General features: G+C 32.3%; 1 protein-coding gene across 3 annotated transcripts in view; it reads right to left on the minus strand.

Annotated features, from left to right (window-relative positions):
• Window positions 1–23273, minus strand: part of Dscam3 (Down syndrome cell adhesion molecule 3) — a 185037-nt gene that overhangs the window by 140537 nt on the left and 21227 nt on the right. For all 3 annotated transcript variants that reach the window (XR_012959712.1, XM_076121587.1, XM_076121579.1), the window contains exon 2: window positions 21007–21122. Coding sequence is in view for 2 of the 3 variants with exons in the window: in XM_076121587.1 (XP_075977702.1) it covers window positions 21007–21052 (46 nt within the window). In the remaining variant the exon portion in view is untranslated. The remainder of the gene's footprint in view (window positions 1–21006; window positions 21123–23273) is intronic.

Consider the following 23273-nt stretch of genomic DNA (forward strand, 5'->3'; position numbering starts at 1 on the left):
CGACTAATATTTTCAAAACACAAAATTTTACCTTTTGCAGGAAAAAATACGGAAACTTCGAGGTGTTTTAATACTTTTTATCTCCACAGCGTTATTCGGTTTTGTTGGTATCTGCAAAATACCTCTTTGTGATGCAACAAAGAGCTCGCTCGTAGATTGTTTTAAAATCTAGGACGCAATTTAAGTGATCCTTTTATTGGTAGTTTTAAATTAAATTTCGTTACTTTGTCACTTTAATCTGCGTTCTTTTGGTATTTTTCATTGTATTTTATTTTGTCTTTATCTATTTATAAAATTGGTTTTCGATGCCTTTTTCGATAAGTGGGAAAAATAAGTATTATAAGAGGATTAACATGTAATTTTTGGTGTCCATTTGTGTTATGATTTCGCCAGGATCCAACGTCCGCGATCATGGTTTTCCTGTGGCTAAGGTTTAATCATTCTTCAAAGACAAAAAAAAATCACTATTGTTATTGGCGTACTAACTTCTTGTTTGGACAAGTAAAAGTTTGTAATGGGCACAATTTACTCCAGAATTTAATGAACAGTTATATAGACTCACCAAAACAAACTTTATTACTTGATGTCATAACTAGATTCCAAATTATTCATCATTCATCGTCTTAAGAAGATTAAAATTTAAAGCTGTTTAATTTTCAAACAATAAAAGTGTAAAGGCATTCAAAACTGCAACTAACTCCAACTATGCAGTAAACTTTGATAACGTCGGATTGTTACTATCGACTGTCGCCAACTAAATAGCTATCATAAATTTTGTATGAGTGGATCAGCGCCCCTAGCGTATTCCGCAAGTTCTCTTTTTACAAGCTGTTAATATCAAACGTTCGCTAATTTACAATGGTTACAATGTTTTAAAATCGACAAAGAATAGCGTTTTTCACTACTGTTATTAATGTTCACCATCGATAACTGAGTAGTTATTGAAAAAAAATTGTATGAAAACATATATGCGTATAACGTTTTTCATTTGAAAACTAATTATGGTTACACTATTCATTACATTGCTGCTTTAACGTAACGTGTTAATCACAATAATCTAAGGGAGAAAACAATGTACCTACAGCAAAGTGACTTACAAGTGACAACTGAGATACGTGATAGCCCCTTGATTAGCGTCCCTTGTGTGTTCCGCAAGAACTACTTTTTAAAAGTAATTTTTAACTTCAAACACACTCGAGTACCGAGTCGCTCAATAGTGCCAAGCATAGGAAATTCAGTTCTCATATTACGCTGTGTCACCCTCGAGTGCAAGCTGTTGTAATATTCCTGTCGACACTGTCCTATAACTATACCTCTAGTAACTACAGTTAAAATAAAAGGAAAATGTGATAAGTTCTTTTATGAGGTCACTGACTTGTTCTTTGCGAGTGGTTTTTGTCTCCCGGTATTTTTATTGCAAGCTTTATTAGTGAATAACTGTTTGTAGTTTACAATGCATTGTGTTGTTATTGTTTTTAACATCACTGGTTTTGCTCTGGGCTATGAGGAATAAGCGCCATTTATTTTTGAACTCCACTTTATAAAATAAGAAATTATAGCGTCTATGATTTTCCACTAAAAGAGGCAACATTTACATTGATATGTATCTGCTTGGTGTTATACTCATTAATGACGATTTCATACAACAAGAAGAGCAGATTTTCCAAATAAACGAATTATCCATACACTCAGGGCTTTATTATTAATTAAACTAAATCCATCTTGTACTGATAGCTAAAGTTGACAATTTGAAGGTTCTCTTAAAGTGAATAACAAAAATCACTGCTATGTTTAGTTCAACATAAATTAACTCAAAAATCTGACCCACAACTATAACTAAGTTCAGTACAAACATAACCACTTTACCTAAAAACTATTTTAAAATCAGACCTCCAGGACTTACGTAGGAGCCGAGAACTATGACAGTCGCAGAAATGTCCAGAATAAAAGCATCGCAGTCCCTTTGGGAACCTTCATAGTCCCTAAAAACTTTGCCAGACAAAGTAGGTCAACCCTCACTTGTTCAGCAAAGAAGTTACACAATGAAAAGGGTAACAATGTAATTAAAATATTTCCAGTTATAATTTGTGTTAAACTTATATTTTAGTTTTCTTAAAATTTTTAATTAGTCTGCCTAGGACATCTTTTGTTCTTGAGCTAGATTGTTGATATTTTATTTTTGGTAGTTGATACAGATTAGGGTTTTAATTAGTAAACATTACATATCTCAGTGTTATAATAACTTTTGTGAGTCGTCTAAGATAGTTTCACGTTGGAAAACCTTTGCGCACAGCGGTATTAGTATGGTCATATCGCCGTGAAAATTCTATAATTGAGATAATTCGGAGAACCAATAACCAATTTCAAAGGCACAACATTGACCTCAATTAAAAGCTTAAGGGCCACATTCTTATAAAATAAATTACAAATAGCATTAATAAGATAGAACTAGAAAAAATACTAGATATAAAAGTAATACACTCAGTGTTCCCAGACAGCCTGGAGCTAAAAGAAAAAACAGAAAAATATCTAACTAATAACACAATCGAAGGAAAAAATAAAGGTAGAAAATACGAAACAAATATAGCAGCTGTACACTTACTATAATTATCTATGAGCAAGACTAGAAAAAAATGAACGATTTTTCTGTATTTATTAGAGCGATCTTCTATACTCGGTACTATCGACTATCGATAGACAATCGAGTTTGACATTTAGAAATAGTTCTCTCGAAATACGCTAGAGGCGCTGATCAGTTTTTTATATAAAATTTGGAGAACGATCGGACGGATTTTGAAGTGTTTGAGCAACAATGCAATATTTTTTTGAAACTCATATACATGGCTTCATGACTTATGACATAATTAGGGTCAAATTTCCCTAATATTTTCTTTTCATTTGCCATTACTTTTTCAACAAAGTCGACAAACGCTTCAACTGGGGGCCATTAATGTTGAAATTGAAACGGAACGGTCACACTTTAACAATAGAGAACAGTTTAGCTCGTCATAACTCCATGGTCCTTTGTTTTTCATAAAAAAAACCTTAGAACAATGGGATATGGAAACATACATATAAATTTTCATCCAAATAAAAGTTTAGGAGTTTTTGAAAAATGGCCAAGTACTGCGCTAAAAATATCGCTTCCGACGTTACGTCACTCACAATTTGTGTGGAATTTCTGCTGCGGTACCAGCTCTCCTCTGATATGCTCAAAGGTTTTCTGAACCTGTTTTCGTTATAAAGTTTTAAAGAATCTTCTTCTAAAGTATATTTTACAGGAGGAAATCACGGTATTCTTCTTTTCGGACGCTTGTTCGTTGAAAACAGAGATAGATTAGGATGTAATCCCTATCACATATTCTTCAGTGAGTAAAATTTTTTAAACATTATTTTGAGTGTCAAAATATATCATCAAGAAAAAAGTCACGTTAATTTAAGATAAAAATACAAGCCTTAGGATAGTTTATCACCCCGTTAAATTTTGCCTTAATCAAGTCAACGGTTTTGAAATGCAATCGGAATAAAGAGACATACATTATCACTAAAGAAAATATTGAAGTCAAATTAAAATGAAACTGTCTTCAACTAGCCAAAACGGCCAGTCAACTTCTAACCTCATTAGATGATAATAGTGTCCTACTAAACAACGACAAAGCCTTTTCTGGGTCACTACAACTTGATATCACCTAGAAACTCTATTGTCCACCATAACTTTCAAACAACAGACTTGAGATAAAATCTAATCTTTGCATAACAAAGGTACAGTAGCCAATTGGTAGCTTAAGTTTCGTACACACTTACCGGAGATAAGCATCACAAACTATCCAGGTTTACAAAGCAATTTAAAGTCTTCGCTCCAACTAATTTCAAACTAAGTGTGTTTTTATGGAAACTGATGCTAACTTGTTAACAGTTTTGTCGGATGAAACATTTTGTTGATTACTTTTGATTCTGTAAACAAGAGTGGGGTGAATGAACTGTTAGTGACAGGTCAACTTTTATAGAGGACAGTCGTTTACATTGCCGAGTGAATGATACATTATGTATTAGTATAATCTGCCAGTACTGTAGCACGATTGCCTAAACTAGGTACTAACAACGTGTTAGGCATTTAAAAAAATAGTTCTTACGGAATACGCTAGGGCGTTGATCAGATTTTTGTAGAAAATTTATCGACAGCTTTTAAATTGTCGCCCGTTAGTACAAATGATGATTTTTTGTGTGAAACTGTTTACACCACAATAATTTGTATTTTGAACTTTTAGTCTTTTAATTAATTTGCTGGTTTTGAATATTATATAGTGAAAAAAGTATCAAAACAATTTATATTAGAAAACATAAGAAAGGCTACCAATTCCTACGTAGTTAATGTTAGAATGTAGCCAAAAACTACACAAAAATTAGAGAAGAAATCTATGCCAGACAGCATAACAATAATATGAACATACTATTACCTAAAACTTTCTTAATCAACATTCAACCTCACACTCTTTTACTAAAAGCCTAACAAAGAAAAGCATTGTCTGTATTATAAAAACTATTTGCTGACTACAAGAGAAGCGATAGAGTTTTACGAGTGCTGTAAAACATTTAGGTAGCAGGAACCGGAGTACTTAGGAATAATATTATGTGAAAAGTCGTGTTGTCACGTGAGGATTATCCGTGATATTGTACTTTGTTTAATATTAACATGTTAAAAGTATATAGAAATATTTTTAGGACATTTTAAAGGTTTTAAACCACATTGTGTTGAAGTACGTGGAAGAGAGGAAAGTTTTATTTCTATTTGTTTTTTTATTGTTTTACATATTTTAATATTAGTTCACTGTTTGGTTTCTGCCCAATTTTATAGCAAAACGGCGTGATTATATGTATCACATCAACTGTGTTTGAAGGTTTTTCCAATTTTGAAAAATATTCTCTTTGCCAAATTTTAAAATCTATTTCGTATTTTTTGGCTAAAGAATTTAAGCATACATGCTTTCTAATTTTGTCATAAGTAATATTGGATGTAAGTATTTCCGAATTAAGTTTAGTAATACATATTCTTCGTTCATTCCGTAATATTTGAGTAAATGTAAGTAAGAATTACTAAAAGTTTTCGGTGAGTTTCGTAAATTACTTAGCGTGATCATGTGAGAAGTAATTATGTACTAACATTTAAACATAATATTGTCATACGAGTTACATCTTAACTGTAACCTTGTAACACATGAGAGAAATAAATTTTTTTAAAAATTTTAGTTTCATTTTTTTTTTGTTTATATTTTGTAAATAACATTTTATAGTTGATACTATTCCTCATAGAAACTAGGCGTTGAATTACAAATTTTAGATTACATTTTTGAAAACTCGAGTCCAGCAAACTTTTATACGTTTTCCGTGTTTATACTTTGCACTTTGCAGCAATCTGACTAAAATACTTAACTACCCCCCAGGGCGTCGTGCGAGGGACTTTGACTTTAACGAAGAAATATAACTACAACACGGTATAGTTTATACTTTCATTTACTACAAGTACATAGAAAACTCTTAAATTCTCTTTAATTCGTAGTAGAAATGCAGTACAGGAGTATCTTATGGTAATTTTACTAATATTATTAATGCGAAAGTTTGGATGTTTTAATGATGTTTAACCGTCAGAGAATTATGTAAATATCGGTTTCTACATAATATCAAAAGTCATACCTCCATAAGCCACAACAGGCTTCTTACCTCATAGTAATACAACGCATAACAAGAAGGTATTTCACAATGTTTTCCTTCCATACGTGTGGTGCTTTCATTCAATATCTATGCACTTGATCCGAACACTGTAGTGAACATTGTAGCCCGTAAGTGCTACAGATTGTGTATTATTATTCTATATGCATTTTGAATGCATAGCTGTTAGTTTGTTTTTAGTATCTTTTTTCCTATTTTCTTTGTATTGATGCACTTAATGGTAGTTCTATGCATTGTTAATTATAAATTATGACAAACAGAATGTATGTTTTGACAAAATAAAGCCAAATCTTGATCGTTCTAAATGACAATTCCGTATGAACTGTTACGGAACTCAATAAGTTTTGTTGCAACTTAAAAAATTATGTAATTGAAGAAAGATAATTGGATTTTTTTTTTAACAAAATAATATAGTACTGATACATATTTGTAATACATTTTGTATGGCACTCGGCAATTCTAGGGATGGATTTAAATTATACACTAAACCAAACAACACTTTCAATTCAGTAGTTTACCGACAGATAAGATAGTACTGCTTCTAAAATATTAGCGTGAATTTCTATTGATTTCTCACCAGAACTTACTCAATAACCCAAAATCGTTCTAAGCTTAGCACAAAGACTGACCTAAATTATGAATAGGCTAGGTCTTGGGAACTACGTCCTAGACCCTCGTATTAGATTATCCGTTTCAGTTAAAGTTTGGTGATTAGATTACTGATATGTCTTAATCGTGGCTAGATTACTAGTTCAGTTTGTATAGGTCACTTAAAGGTCTATAGATAGGTAGATTCTGATTCTAATGTTATGACTAGAATCTTCTGTATACACAGGTCTGTGTAAGGGTTATGTACGTTTATATATTGGTAACTGTTTTCTTGTTTACGTTTGTAGCTAAATAAATGTTTAGATTTCGGTGTTTATTGTTAGGTTGTTTAAAATTGTTGTGTTTTGATCAGTAGCCCTACCATGAGTTGGCGTAGTTAAAAACTAGAGTAGTTAACGTGAGAACGCAACTACAACAGTGGGCTCAAATAGGGAAAGAATGAAGGACAAAGCCAATCTATATTCACTGTTGTTTAATTTAACTACACGTTATTAAATATGGCGACCCATGGTAGCAATTTTGGTACCTTAAATATCCGCTAGAGGCGCCGTTCGAGTTTTACGAGAACTACAGCGTCTCCGGAAGACTATAGTTACCAACTCATGGTAGCGCTACAGTACCTTCTTTAACGCTTCAGCAACATTAAAATACTTATTTATATTGATCTTTTATGTTATTTAGGAGTTCTGAGTTAGTAATTACCTCGTGTAAATCGAATATTTGATATTAACACTGTAACAAATGTTTATGGAAAGGGACTTCACTTACATGTATTATTTTCCAGACTCAGTGGTTTCCATGGAAGTGGGCAGAGACTAAAACGCTAACTAACTAACTAAATGCTAATTGCTACGTTCATAAAAAAATCGATAGCTCCATTAAGTTTTAAAAAACATACAAAAGACATTTCCTATTCACGCCTTCTTTTTAAAGCGAAGCAACCAGCAGAAAAGCATAAGAAAAGAAATAGGCCTGATACTTCGCAGTCGGTAATCTAATAAGAGAGTTGAAGCGGCACAATCGGATTGTCCTCGCAGACGGGACGGTAACGCAATTTGACGGCCAGTGAAATTGACGGCCGACGGCACGACACGTATGACGGACGAGTTTGTTGTTTTACACGGTTGGTCGTGTTGTTTGATAATATTTTGTAGGTAGGTTATTGGTGATAGATAAGAGTGATGTGTGATAGAGAAATCGGTACTAATTTACATTTCATATAATTTGTCATGTTCGGTAAAGTTTACTTTACTATTTAAATTAAAATAAAATAAGAGTTATTTGCTAAAGTATATTGTTACTATGACGCGCTGTGATAGCCAGCCCGATTGTCATAAAGGACGTTGTATGATATTTTTATCACCGATCTATTTTAATTTTCTTTGGTTTATACAAAGTTTTCCGAAATAATTCTTTACAGGAGTTAGTTAAGTATTTATTATTCAAGGAATTATAGTCACTTTGTTTTCGTACATATATTGCAGCAGTGCAAGCTACTGTACTACTACACTTGCGTACCTAATACAGAGCCCTATTGACTGTCTTACTTCGTCTTCATGACGTCACATCACAATAATATCGTTCATTATATCCCTGGTTAGTGCTGCCCCCACTAATTGGTTTATGGTTGTGGTGAGTTCGGTGAGATTGTTCGACAGCTGTCAGCCGCGCAAACATTGTAATCAACCGCATCAGATTAAATTGCATGCAAAACTATTAATTGGGTCAATAAATTGGAAATACAAAAAAATATAAAATTAATTTGTTTGGATAGAATGACAGAAGCTAATAAATTATTGACAGCGTATATTTGACAGGTCGCAAAGCCCCGGAAAAACGTGCACTATACTCTTTAAAATATAGCTTGATTAAAATGACAGTTCTAAGCAAAATAGATGACACAACTTTGTAGTGACATCTAACGAGTATTACAAATTGAAACACGAAAAATCTGTCTTGTCTAGCATTATAACTATTTTTTAAATACAGATCCTCAATAAGAAATCAGAATAATTCAGTACAATCAGCCTTTAAACCAAAAATCAGTACTATTTTCTTTAGTCTTAAAAATAAATCTAATAATTTTCATTATTTTCAACCTCTCTACAAGGCTACGTCATGTTGCAAAATTTTTAGTGAGGAGACACAATAGATAAGAGTAAATCGCCTGATTAATCGTTAATCGCGAAGTACACTTTGATACTATTTGTGACCAAGAATTAATAATTAATCTCCAAGATTTTTCCAGCGATTCTGATGATACCGATGAGAATGATACTGATTTAGGATGCGCACCATTAGCTGCGCATCCTGTATTACTATCATCCTCATCCCTATCATCAGAATTGCACCATTAACTGAATAAATTAATTTTTTTTAACTGTTTTCATTGTTTTATATAATTGATCCTAATTAATACTAAACTAGGAGAGGTCTCCGTGCGGTGTTTAAAGTAGGGCTGGTCGTCCTATACGAATTTGCTTAAACAATAAGATTCACAACAACAATTCGTAAAAAGCTAATTCAAAAATAATTGAATCGAATATAATTATTTTAGATTCGATTTTTTCGCTATCGATTTTGATCAATACTTCTACAACCCTAGTCAAAACAGTTTGACATCTGCCATTCTAATCAAGCTATATTTTAAAGAGTATAGGTACTATTCGATTAGGACAATAACCTAAGTGATACAGAAATAATATTTAGTACAAATTATTTGTTTGTTTTTCATTCATTTATAGCTTTACCATAAATACAAACATGTGTGAAAAACTAAAAAGTACAGATAGATTTTGTTTATTTTTTTTAACAAATGGGGTCAATAGAAGCGAGCTATTAATGTTCTTTCGACATCATCATCATTAGCCTAGGCACCAAATATTCAATTAGCTACATATTTATCAATAATCTGAACAAACAAAAATAAATAAACCAATTATATACCACAACCTTCAACGTACCCTTTATCTTCAAAACAAAATAAAACTTTATACACATTCGCCGAAGCTCCCAGCATTATACCTAACAGTAACGAACTCTTAACGAGACCACACAATAAACAGAAAAACAAAAAAAAGCAATATACGGAATCCTTCTAATTCCCAGAGACGTTTATCGTACCTCATTTTGACATTTGCTATGCAAAAATGAACTGTAACGTGCAGTTTTAGAGTCTTAAGCTGTATATTTGTGTTTCGTTTTGGTTTCGCGAGTCGAACCCCCAGTGTAACAAAGGAGTAAGTATGAATCAGTATTTTTTTATTTAATAGTACAAATACAAACCTAGCCACTAGTTTCGTAAAAACGTGTGTTTAAAAAACGATTTTGCTGCGGCACATTTAATATTTTGTACATTAAATATATAACGACTATATACCTAACATAATAGAATCGCATCAGGTGGCGTTTGTTGGTCTCTGTGTGAAAAGCCATGGTGTTTATGCAGCACGTTATCAGAAATTCAGAAACATAAAACAAAAACCTGGTTAAACACTTTTTTAGCTTTATTGTAAAACCTTGTAAAGTGAGTGATTCCCACTTACGCCTTTGTTTCTCTTAGGTTGCGACATTAGCATATAAACAAGAGAAGACAAGTTTGAGCGTCTTCCCGCGTGTTTGGAAGTTAATGAAAATGTTTAGCAAGCTCATTACATTTTAATAGAGCGGCGCGAGGATATGAAATTTGACGATGTTTTGAAGAGATTCGCGATAACTGTATCAATTTATATGAAGTTTATGAATGAATGTTGTTTGTTTTGCTTATAATAATATACTGTCTTTTGAGTTGGAGTAAACATGACCTGGATATGGTAAAAACATTGCTTTGGTTGGTACCTTTGTATGTATATGCGTAGTATTATAACATCATTATTATAATACGTAAACTTGAATATTAAAATTGGCATTGATGTTGCGTCTCAAAAAATAAATTCTCGATGTTATCTGCCCAGTATGCGTATCACGTACATATCTCGGTTGGCAACTAGTGTCACAATTCAGTACCTCAATTCTCTACCACTATCGACTACCGACAACCGGCTAGCTATCGAAATTTTTCCAACAACACCCGTCAGAGTCGCTGATCAGATTTTCATACAAAATTTTTCGATGACTTTGGTAGTCGGTAGTCGATAGTAGTAGCGAGTAGAGCTACTGTACATTGTTTCTTTGACGTAACGTGATAGTCACTATTACCTTGAAGAGAAAAGCATACATAACTGAGAGCGATGGCGAAGTCAAAACTACCGATAACGTAGGTATTTTTTTAAACATTATTACATAAGCGTCTGCATTATTTAATTAAAATAGCTAGCTTAGCGATGTGGAGGTGCTCTATGACAATATTTATGAGTTTTTAATTGAATTGGTCTCCTAGCTTTGCCATTAGTGTTTTGCTCTAATGTATCGCCAGTGAGATTCATTGCGTAATTATTATTAATTAGCGTGTAGTATAGCGTGAGTTAGAAATAATTATCTCTTGTTTGAACGGTAAAGGAAAAGCGACGTGATGAAACCTTGCATACCTAAAGGTTCTTAAAGACAGTGCTTGAATTAATGTTAAGTTTTCAAATCACATTTTGTCAGCAGAGTGGACTCAAGGAGTGTCATAATTCCTAACCCTATCCTCATTTCTGGAAATTATCTTTATCTTTTTCTTTGGTTCTTAATCTTAACAAATACATCTATGGTGTACATGTATTCATCAGTAAACAACGAAAGCGTATAGAGCTTAACATCATTCATATTTTACTTAATAAGAAACAAAATTACAGCTCTTTAACATTTTCTTATAAAATAAATAAGTAGTAAAGTAAAGTGGTATTACAATTACAGCTTTATACAATTACTTTTGTACAAACTGTTTTCGTTTAATTTCATATGAAGACTTAAGCTCAACTTATACTCTACACCAATATTTAGCTATTAAATCAAAATGTATAATTTATTTTATAAATTCTTAGAATATTATCTGAACATATACAGGGTACATAAAATCAAGACCTCTTTCTTTTAGAATAGGCACTTGGTACGATCCCTACACAATTCCTTTGCTTCATAAATCTGCATTATTATAATAATAATATACGTAAATACGAGTCTGCATGTCTTTTGAGTAGTTCCAGCTAAACCACTGAATAGATTTTGATAAAATTTAACGTGGAAAACTTAAGACCTAGAACCGAACTATTATGCCACAACGTAACTATTTTTCAAAGAATCAACCCTTAAAATGTTTAAACTTTGTACGCGAGAAAAACCGCAAGGGTCAGCTAGTGTTTAACAAAATAATGCTAATTTATTTAATAAATTCTTGGCAAATTATTCTAAATAATTCACACAAATTTAATGCATGAAATCACTAGGCCTTTTGAGGTGATGCTATTAGTGTAATTTAGTTTTACAATTAGAATAATTGTGATGTTTAAACTTATTTTACACTAGCTGACCCGCGCAACTTCGCTTGCGTCACATAAGAGACAATGGGTAAAAAAAATTCCCGTTTTTGTAACATTTTTTACTGGTACTCTGCTCCTATTGGTCGTAGCGTGATGATATATAGCCTTCCTCGATAAACCAGTAGTTCCTGAGATTTGCGCATTCAAACAAACAAACAAACTCTTCAGCTTTATAATATTAGTATAGATTTAACGTGTTCAAGTCTGTGTTTGGACTTCGATAATTTAATTCTCTATAAACAGATTTACCAATTTATTTAAAACATAGTTTTGGAGGTCCGATAGGCAGTCGATCCATATAAAATACTGGTATTCAGCTGCATTCAATGAGACTCGAAACCGACTTCAATATAGTTAGAAGAAAGGCTAGGCTAATAGATAGTTTTATCATCAGTTAAGTGCAACTGTTAATATTTTTGTTGCATTTGGTTTTATCCAATACTATACGGAAATTAATACAAATATGAATTTTACTGGATTGCTTGAAGATTTCACGCAGACTACACTAGCCAGCTATAGGTTGCAAACTGTCTGACGGTATGTCGTTTACCGTCAACAGGTTTTACCGTTTATTTTTCTAAAAGAAGACAGGAGAATAAAGACAGTAAAGAAAAGAAGAATTTTGCCTTACACTTTTATGCTATGGGTATTTTTACTCTGTTTTGATTAGAAATCTTTGACACTGCACAAAAGCCGTCAGTCATGTATTCTGCTAATAGAATAATTATGGAAAATAAAAGGCAGAAGAAGAAGGGAATGAAATGCAAAATGAAATATTTTAGGTGATATTTTCAAGTACGCTTTATTTGAAGTACTTATAATATATTTCTCATTATTAAAATTAAATGAGTGTGGCAACTTTTCTTGCCCTAAAATCGTATTATAAAACAAAATGTTGGGTAATGATTTCTAATTATCAGGTATTTTTTTCTTTTAACGGGAAAAAAATAAAGTTTGATTTTAAAATCTTTATTTTTAGTCTATTTCTTCTCACCTTCGAGTATAAACCTCCTCCTAAATAAACAAAATACTTCATAATGTAAATCAATATGTATATCTAAATATAAAAAAAAAATAACTTAATGTTACAAAAATATTTACTAAAGAAATATTTCAAGAAGAAAATAGCCACTATTCAAATTTTAAAATCTATTTATTCAAAAAAATCTTATAGTAATGAAATATTTCAAAGAACAAAGTCATAGCCTGAAAGCTGAACCATAGAACAAAACAAGTACAATGAGAATACAGCCTTTAATTAATTCCGAGATGGTCGTGGTGTATAAAGTTATATTTATTATTCTGTTTCAGTGTTGCTCGTAAAACTGTGTATTGTCAATGATCTGCTTGTAAGAGAAGGCGATGTTCGCTGATCGTAAAGTAGAAACGCTATATACTTTTGTATTCTAAAAAATGTTACTTCAAACACATTCTATAAAGAAAAAATATAATTAAGAATACCGTGTTACTATGGTTGACTGAAACCAAAAAACAGCACCATGTTTGAGGTAAACAGTTCTTGCTTGCAATATACTAACACTGCTTAATCCAAATTAACCTTGATAGTTGCCTGCTAAGCCTTTTTAAATTTTGAAAACACACAATACATGTATCTCCCCAACTATTATCTACAACTTTTTTTTGGATAACATAAAGTATTTATTTTTGTTCCGAGAAATCCATAACTTACAAAAATCGTACATTCCACAAATTACACAAAAATACTATTTTCCGGTTGTCCCCATAAGTTTGGCATTAGGCATAGCTACCTAAAAAGTTAACTTGTTAACAGTTAGCTAACTTTATCACAAGTTTGTATTCTCACAATTTCTTTAGGTACTCCAGCCGATCGGCAACTTCTTGACAGTAAATCTGGCCAACCCGTATACGAACCCGCCACACAGCACCCCATTGAGCCAATCGCTTATTCTTACTACATAATTTAAATCAGCAATGATCAATATAATCACTGAAACGAACCAATGTCCAAACATCTGTTTTACATGTGATGTAACATTGAGTGATCAAAGGACGCAATTACAGACACAGTCAGGGGCGGGACTCAAACACTACGGATATTTATGTAAATTGTGATCGACAGCTGGTTTGATTAATGAAATATATTTTATTGTAATCTGAGACATTGGAACAAAAATCTGTTACTGCTTGTTTAGGAAATTTAAAAGATCAGAATTTATTGTGGTCTGTGCTTAAACAAAACTATTTGAAAGCTATTGCAGTAAAAATACTTTTTTTGGGGGACGCGCAATAAGGTTTTACGATGGATTTGCTCCTGCAACTAAACGTTACAATATTAATATTCTGAAACAGGATCTAATTAAAAAATGTATTGAAATTGCCAATTAAAGCATTAGCAGCCTTAGCATACTTCCAGAATTTATTAATAAATCTCTATCCAGCAGCAATCATTTGTTTCATGTTGATCAAAGTTGTTTCCCATGTTGAAGACACTTCTAATATCTCAAAAGAATAAGTATAAAAAATATTGTAGATATTGCAATAACTCACAGCATACTTGACAATCTGCAGTCAAAGAAAGCTATTCGGTACTACAACTTTACAAGGTATTCTTTGCAAAGAAATTCATAACGACTTCCACACTTTTTAGGGTTCCGTACCCAAAAGGTAAAACGGTACCCTATTATTAAGCCTCCGCTGTCTGTCTGTATGTCCGTCGGACTCTAGGCTGTATCTCATAAACCGTGATAGCTAGAAAGCTGAAATTTTCAAAAATGATGTATTTCCGTTGCCGCTATAACAACAAATACAAAAAAATTAACAAATGAAATATTGAGGGGTCCCCATACAATAAGTATACGGGTTTTCTTTGTATTTTTTGGTACGGAACCCTTTATGCGCTTTCCGACTCGCACTTGACCGCTTTATATAAAACATTCTGTCATTGTAATAATTCTGTGAATAGTGTCTTTCACAATTTAATTCCAAACTCCTTTGTCAGTAATATTTTTGTTCAGTCTAATTGTTTTATTGTAGTCTCGGGTGAAATTCATTGCTTTACAAGTTTAAGAGCTGCCTGGAGGATAACTTAGGACATAAAAATGTTACGTTCTTGAGAACATGAATGTATTACACTGTTATGTATAGGGCTGTCGGTGTGTACTGTAACACGCATATATTTTCACGGTTAAATCTGTGTAGAGGTGAAAGATAAGTGCAAGTGGCCATTAAATCTTTTGATTTAGGTACGTTTGTGAGTCTGCGGTAACATTTTATTAATCAGCACTTAACTCTAGAAGTTTTAACTGTCATTAAAATGTAGCCCAGTAATGTATTAATGAGCACAAATATGTAATTTACCTTCTTATTATATGTATGGTTAGTGGTACACCTAGAGTCAAAATTGTTCAAGCCGCCCAGAGACCGTAGCTGTAGCTTAACGACTGTTATCTTAATTGCCCAATTTTTATTGAGCATTTGACATTACATTACACAAATATATACCCACTGGTCTTTTTCTACGTAACAAAGACACCCTCTTTTCCCAACAGTACCAATGTTGTCTTTAAATCAAAATGACTTCCAAAAAGCAGCATATCCTCTCTCTATGACGTCACAACGCGATGTACAAAGGGGTGTCGCGTGGCGTGATTTTTCATCGGATGTCCCGTCAATTAACATGTAAATTGGACCCGTGCTGATGAGGCCAGGGTTGCCTCTTAACAAACATTGACAATTAGCCTCCCTGTTGTGTCCTTACCGATAGGAGTTAACTTAATGGGATGTTTTTTAGTGTTGCTGTGCAAATTACTAGAGGATATTGACTAGTAGAGTAAGTTGTTATAACAAGCAGAGGGCCTTGATGGGTTAAACTGTATTGTTTTCAATTAATAAGTGATAATACGCTTTATTTAATACCTGTACAAAACCAGTTTGTAAAATGCAGTTCTTAAATTTTTCAACTTACTTCAAAAAAGAAGAAGTACTATGCCCAAATGATTGTTTTCTTTCAAATCACAATTAAAATAACAATCATCAATTCATATTGTAACCGTAAAATCACCAATCAATCACTCCACCAGGTACTTAATCGAATCCAAGACACCAAGATCCGTAACCACATACACCACTTAACCAACCTATATTCACACAATTAAATTCTCATAAAAAATACAAAGTCCCAACCCTACTCAATAACACATCGTATATACATCCGGAGTACACATTTTAAGCGGCAAAGAGGATTTGCTTAATATAACATCGGATTTATTTAATTCCGTGACCGGTGTTCATACAAGAGTTAATTAAGTTGCGGCTTTCACTTCCGAATATCGGCCAGCGTTCGGTTTGTTTTGCTTTGTGTATTAGAATACGGATGAGGACGCGGTTTTGATTTCGTTTAGATATGTTTACGGATCTGACAGGTATTTGAAGGTTTGAGATTTTGTATGTGATTTTTAGGACGAAAATATGTGTAATATATAATAGGATACGGGAATTCACGAGAACACGCATTTTACCTTAAAATGCATAACGTTTCGGGGCAGGTTGCACACGCCGTGGTCGCAGGCTGACTGACAGTCAGCCTGCGACCCCGGCAACGTTTTGCATTTTAAGGTAAAATGCGTGTGCGCGTTAATTCCCGTATCCTGTTATTTATTAAACATATATTATTATAAATATATATATACATATATAATAAACGCGAGAATTTAAAAGTTACGGAAATATGTGTATTACTTTTTTTTAATTTAAGGGTTTTTCTTAATTGATATCATACTCGTTATGTGTATCTTTTGCTAATATATCTTAAAAAAAATTGTCCTTGAAATCCGTGTAGTCGTCCTTGAAGTTTAATTTATTTGGTTTAATGTTTTTTTCTTTATAGATCAAAACGTCATAACAAGATGTTCGCATACTACATCATTATCTAATACGAAAGTTGTTACTAATGAAAGATGGTTATTGTAGAGCGGGAAATTATTTAACAGGAAACCGATTTATTGTTATTGTTTCTACATAAGAAGATGTTCGAAAAGTACTTTATTTTGACGTTAAAGTTTCTTGAAAACAATTTATAGTGTAGGTTGTATTATAAACCTAAAGGTTAAACTTAAAGGCTAAAATCAGGGTATAACATTTATTATAAACTTTTACTAAATTCGCATCACAATATGAGAGTGACCACAACAGCTCCCGAAAAATTGCAATTAAACCTTCAATCACGTTAAAAATAATGGATTTCTTCCATACCTTAGACAAAAGGCACCGATAAAGAGGGGTTATCCTCGTTGAGGGATAGGTTCAAGTGAAATGTCACGGGGAAATTGAATGGGGTTCAGGTCGAACCTTTTTACTAGCTTTTGTCTCCGGGTTTCTTTGTTTGGTGTTCTGTAGGGCCTGTGATGTGATTTCGGTATAGATAGTTTGATTCGAGATGAATTGGATGGTTGATTACTTTTGGTTGGTACTTTATGTTTCAAATGCTTCGTGTTACGGCAACTAAATAGATTCAAAAAATATGTTTCGTATAATTTTCTTTGTAATTTATAATGTCAGTTTTTTCTTTCATGTCCAAACATTTGAATCAATCAGGTTTACTTGCGGCAGGGTGGTGTGGTGATTCATAAATAATTAGCGCAGGCCGTATTCATTACTTACTTATAATATAGTAAAAAAAGTGATAAATAATAAATACTTCGGCAAAATGCTACTTTTTTTTCAACAAATTTCTGTTATTTGCTTCAACTACAAGCTTTTCCTCAACAATTAAGTGCCCTCTCAACACAAACATGATATGAAATTTTAATTTAATACATTAACAATTGTTAAAAAACTAAAATACATAACATTTAAGAACTAATGTAAAACATTCAGAAGCACACAAAACAATTTATAATCAGATATAAGTTCGTCGTTTCAGTCCCCTGTCTTGTCAGTCCCCTGTACCTGTAGTTATTAAACTTAGTAAAAACTTGTGCGTAGTTGTAGTAAGTTGTTAACTTTTAGATTAAAACATTTATATTGATTTCGTAGAAGTAACTTAGTGGGTGGTCACGTTAGTTTATGGTTTGCAGCCTTAGTTTGCCCAGCTGCAATTTATCATAAATTGTCAGTACAGAATGGAAAACCAGTAACTTGTAATATAAAATAAATAGATAACATTGGTCAACACGAATTTTGAGTCTGAGTTCTGTACCTTTGATTTTGATTACGTATACCTAACTAAATAAAGAAATCATATTTTTATCTAAAAAAGTTTGCTTTTGTAGCTTTTAGAACGAATTTTAAATTTTAATGGAAAAGCTCTTTATTCACATTCAATTATAAATATATAAAAGTAAAAAAGTTATGATTTATGTATTTTTATTAATTAAAATGATGAAATAAGGCATTAAGAAACACAAAATACAAAAAGGATACAATTTTTTTTTTAGAAACGAATTCTTTTGGTTTTTCTTGTGTGAAAATATGAACTTGATGTATCAGTAGGCTCTCTCCATATTTGTGGTAATGCAAACTTCATCTTTTTTTTCTCTCCTCAGTACCAGGCTGAAAAAAATATTAATAACATTAATGAACGATGTACACATGTAATGTATGTTTTAAAAAAATAATTATATAGGCATATAAATGTTCATTTAATATAAGGAGTATTTTCTTACCTTCGAAAGTGTTTTTGCAGTTATTACACAAGAAGTGAGGTGCCCATATTTTATCCTGATTTCGTACTGACATGTTAAAGTAAGCTTCATAGGCTTCACAAAATGCCTTATTTGATGATAAACAAATTTTATTGGCTTTCACTTTGATAAATTCATCACAAATGTAGCAAAAAGAGTCCACTTAGTTTTTACACTTTTTCGATGCCATTTTTAGACCCCGAGACGCAAAAAAATACGTTTTTCCTTAAGAATGCGCACGCGCATACTGCCATGATACTCTGCTACCACTCACTTCACACCCCCAGCCCCCTTACCCCTGGTTTTGCATCATAAATGCAACGGCTCTTCAAAAGATCTGCCAAAACCCCATATATTTAGGTTTCATTATATATAGTGCAAAAGCAAACTTAATTTATTATTAATGTTGTTCCTGTTTTCTTTTTGATTTATATTATCAGAAAATATTCATTAAAACACAGGCTCAAAAAAAAATTTTTTTTTTGTCGACTTGTGTAATTGATCAAGCTACAGACATTTTAGTTATGATTCGGACACAGGAGACAGACGTATCGCGTAGTTTTTTTTAAATAAGAGGCCTTTCAGATAATTATCTCTGCAATAAGCCGATACATCATTAAAATATAAATATTACAAGGTGAACATAAATCAAAAGATCAATGTCAACCAAATTATAAATTATTATACATCGGTACAGTCTTTATTGATACATACATTTCACTTTGTTGAGTAAGTCTCAATTATAGTCTCAATTTCGTAAGTAAAAACAAACATAATTTAGAAAAGGCCACATATTATGACGAAATCAGTTAATCAATAAAATGACATCAATCTTATATTACATTCAGAAAAATAAATATTACGTAAGAAATAATTTTACCCCATTATTATCCCAGTGCTGGATACTGGATACCTTCAAAAATAACTAGTATAAACTTCGAAAATCTCCTCCTTTTTGAAGTCGGCAAAAAGAGACATTGTTGCATTGAATAGCATTCTGTACCCTCGTACCTGTCGTTTTGGCTTACTCTAGTATACAACACAAACGACTGTAATATGTACTTTCTCTACAGATATTGATACCTATCGTAGTAAATGTACAAACTTAGTAAGATATCTGGATGAGCCAGCAAATCCTCGCAACTGTTCTCTGAATGCTTATTAATTGATTCACTTGAGACTCAGCTAATGTTTAGATAACTTGCTGCTTAGTTTAAAGCTTACGGATTAGAGGATGAATAACTTTATTAGTTTCGGCTATTATATTTAGATTTGTTGGATTAATTTGTTTACAATATAGTAACTTAGTAAGTGACAGGTTACTGACGGATATTCAGGCTTTTCGAGGTTTAGTTAAATTTAGTTTTTAATACTTTTACTATATTGAAAATTTTCACCCAAAGTAATGTTATTTTAAAACCACATTTTCCATAGCAATTTTTCATTCTTATAGAGTAACTCATCTATCAATCATAACTAGACATTTTTGATCCTATGACACAGGCATAAGGCTCTCCGTAACTGTAAAAAACTGAACAGTAGGTGTCGAAATACTCATATAGTTATAGTATTTGAAAGATAATAATTATAGTGAAGGTTATCAACAACACTGTATCTAAAATAAATTTCAGAAACCACTCAGCCCGTATTAATTTCACCGGCTTGTAAATCAAAACGTGTAAAACTTAGACTTCTACAAGTAACATGAGATAGTATAAAACAATTAAATTATTTAAACCAATGCCAATTACGAAAACGCCTTTTCTCCAAATTAAATATGTATAGCTACTAAAATACGTGCTCTAAAATAAGCCTAACCTCGGAGAACAGATAATTCCCTAGTTTTCCAATACGAAGCGAAGTTGTTCAAGTAGAACACGAGACTAATCAATTAGCAGGCAAACTCACTTAGTTGCCGCACTGAGACAGATATACACTTAGTAAGGAGCTAATTCTAACTATTGTAGTGCTTTAGAGGCTATTCTTTATAGTAAGATCTTTGATAATTGGGTTTAGTCATTTATGTTCTTATACAAGAGATCTATCAATTGACATTTGACGCAATTTGTTTGAAAATATTTTTTATTTTTTTATTTTCTTAAGCCTTACTATTTTGTTTGTAGATTTTAATTCTCTGTACATAAAATCTAAAATACGTATAAAATTCTCGCGTCACAGTTTTAATTGCCATACTCCTCCGAAACGGCTTCACCGATTCTCATGAAATTTTGTGAGCATATTGACTAGGTCTGAGAATCGGCCAACATCTATTTTTCATACACCAAAGTGACACAATTTTTTTTTATATGGCAAAGCAACGTTTGCAGGGTCAGCCAGTATAAATATGAATTTTATTGAAAATTACGTTTCAGAGTCAAAATCAGACTAATTAATTAAATATTAATTTATTGAAAGTCGTGGATCAAACTAATATTGCAATAAAACATACATAGTCATCGAAATCACTTTAAGACATTATTATTTTATGGAGTCACTACATTCATCAAGGTCACCAAAAGCAAAGTCACGAAGGTCAAGGTGAAACTTACCCATAGCGAACAGGATGATGAGGGCGGAGACGACCCACGAGCACATGATGGCGTCGCTCGCGGTCGCGTCACATCGCACGCGTCACACCGCTACACTATCACATTGAGTACGAGGCCTGCAACAAAAGGAGCTGTTACTTACACTGAAAGTAATATTAATAAGTAATAGGTGTTGCAATTGAATGCTGAAATATCTGTAAATTTTAAGTCGTACCCAAAAGATTTCGTGTGACATGTTAGTAGTTAAGAGACGTTTTAATTTTTAGTGGTTAACGTTGTTATTTTTGTGACATCTGAAGAATATTAAATGGCTATTTTTGCTATTACTGGGAATATAATATGTTTCGTCTCCATAAATATTTATAATGATTAGAGAAATACATTTTTTGTTTTTATATGGGAAATACTAATTCATTTTCAGCAGTCCACTTATTTCGTAAAAACATCTCCACAATTATTTTTAAATAGTCTGTATATCCTTCAATACCCATAAACCAGTATAGTCTTGGACTCAGCTTCTTAATAAAATCACTCTTAATCTCATTAAGAAACAAGAAAAACCTTATAAAAGCAAATAAAAAAAGGTTAAACAAGCTAGCTCAGATTGTTGCAACCCGATACCGGTCGTACGCACGACGCCAATTCTAGTTGAAAGTATTCAATGAAACGAAACTCCAACTAAAAGTAAATTCAATACTCAAAGTTGAGATTTCTTACGAATACTTTGAAACTCGAGCGTTTGAAATAAGTTGAGTCGGGGTAAGTATTTCTTGTTTATTTCAAACACTTATGCATTGAGATTGAAACAAAATTGAGCAACTGAATGCGTTGTGTAGTCTTTCGGAGTGCTTAGGTTAGGATGGTACTAATAAGGCGCTGAAAACGCTGCCCGATCACATTTTGCATTTAGAGTCTTTAGATGATCGTGCTTTTATAGTACCAGCACAGCGTAAACGCTTTCATTTGGGTTATTTCAAAATAATTGTTTAGTATACCTCGTGAATGTTTTTTAATTATTGTGTAACCTTAACTTAAATAGAAAAACTATACCGTAAAAGATGTGTCAAGATCGGTTCTATCCTAAATGATAGTTACATAATAATTGCAGCCACCGAAAATCTCTTAAAATTCGTTTCATCTGTTTTGGAGATTAGTCGACAAAAAAAGCAAAGATTTTTAAACCTGCGAGATATAACGGACATGTCATAATATTTTGCAAGCTACGAGAAATGTGGATGACGGAAATGTGATAGTGCCATTATAAAACGACTAGCTGACCCGCGCAACTTCGCTTGCGTCACATAAGAGAAACATAATTTTCCCCGTTTTTGTAACATTTTTCACTGGTACTCTGCTCCTATTAGTCGTAGCGTGATGATATATAGCCTATAGCCTTCCTCGATAAATGGGCTATCTAACACTGAAAGAATTTTTCAAATCGGACCAGTAGTTCCCGAGATTAGCGCGTTCAAACAAACAAACAAACAAACAAACAAACAAACAAACAAACTCTTCAGCTTTATAATATTAGTATAGATATCACAAAATTGGTACTAAAAGTAACCTATAATAACCGATGTTCATTTACAGCTTTACAAGCTAATAATTAAAATGAACATGATTAAAAGCATTCAACAAGCAATCAGGTGACCGCAGTAATTAATTACTTCAATTTAACACATAATATCATAATTGATACAACTCAATTACTACAAGTTGGCAAACATGTACAAAATACAGTTGAAAGCAAAAATATGAATAACACTCGCATTTATATCAGTCAAATTATAAAATTGTTACTGTTTTTACTTACTTTTAGTAATTTTAGAATCACTTTTTATAGAGTGTTAAATAATACTTTCTATAATCAATAGCTCAATTATTCTGTGCACTCGATACTAACGTCACACTATCTAGTAACATTGCTAACATTGTTATCGAGCTACTCGTTAGAAAACCGGCAGAGAATCGTGAGCTATCGAGTATCGAAAACTTGACATTGAACTGATTAAACGTGTGTTAGAAAAAAAATAGTTTCGTTCTGAAAATTTATTCTCTAAATTAAATGTTATTAACAATAATTAATAATTAATTGTGTATAAACTAATTTTAAATATTCAGTTTAGGTATTATTCACATAAATAATTATTACACTCTACATTAAGTCGTATTAGTAAAAATAAAAATACATCAATAATACAAAATATCGTAATGATTGTTGTTCAACGAACAATAAAACAAAAAAAAAAGAATCAGCGTTCTTTTTT

This window comes from Anticarsia gemmatalis, chromosome 1, assembly GCF_050436995.1.
Source record: "Anticarsia gemmatalis isolate Benzon Research Colony breed Stoneville strain chromosome 1, ilAntGemm2 primary, whole genome shotgun sequence".
Lineage (NCBI taxonomy): Eukaryota > Metazoa > Arthropoda > Insecta > Lepidoptera > Erebidae > Anticarsia > Anticarsia gemmatalis.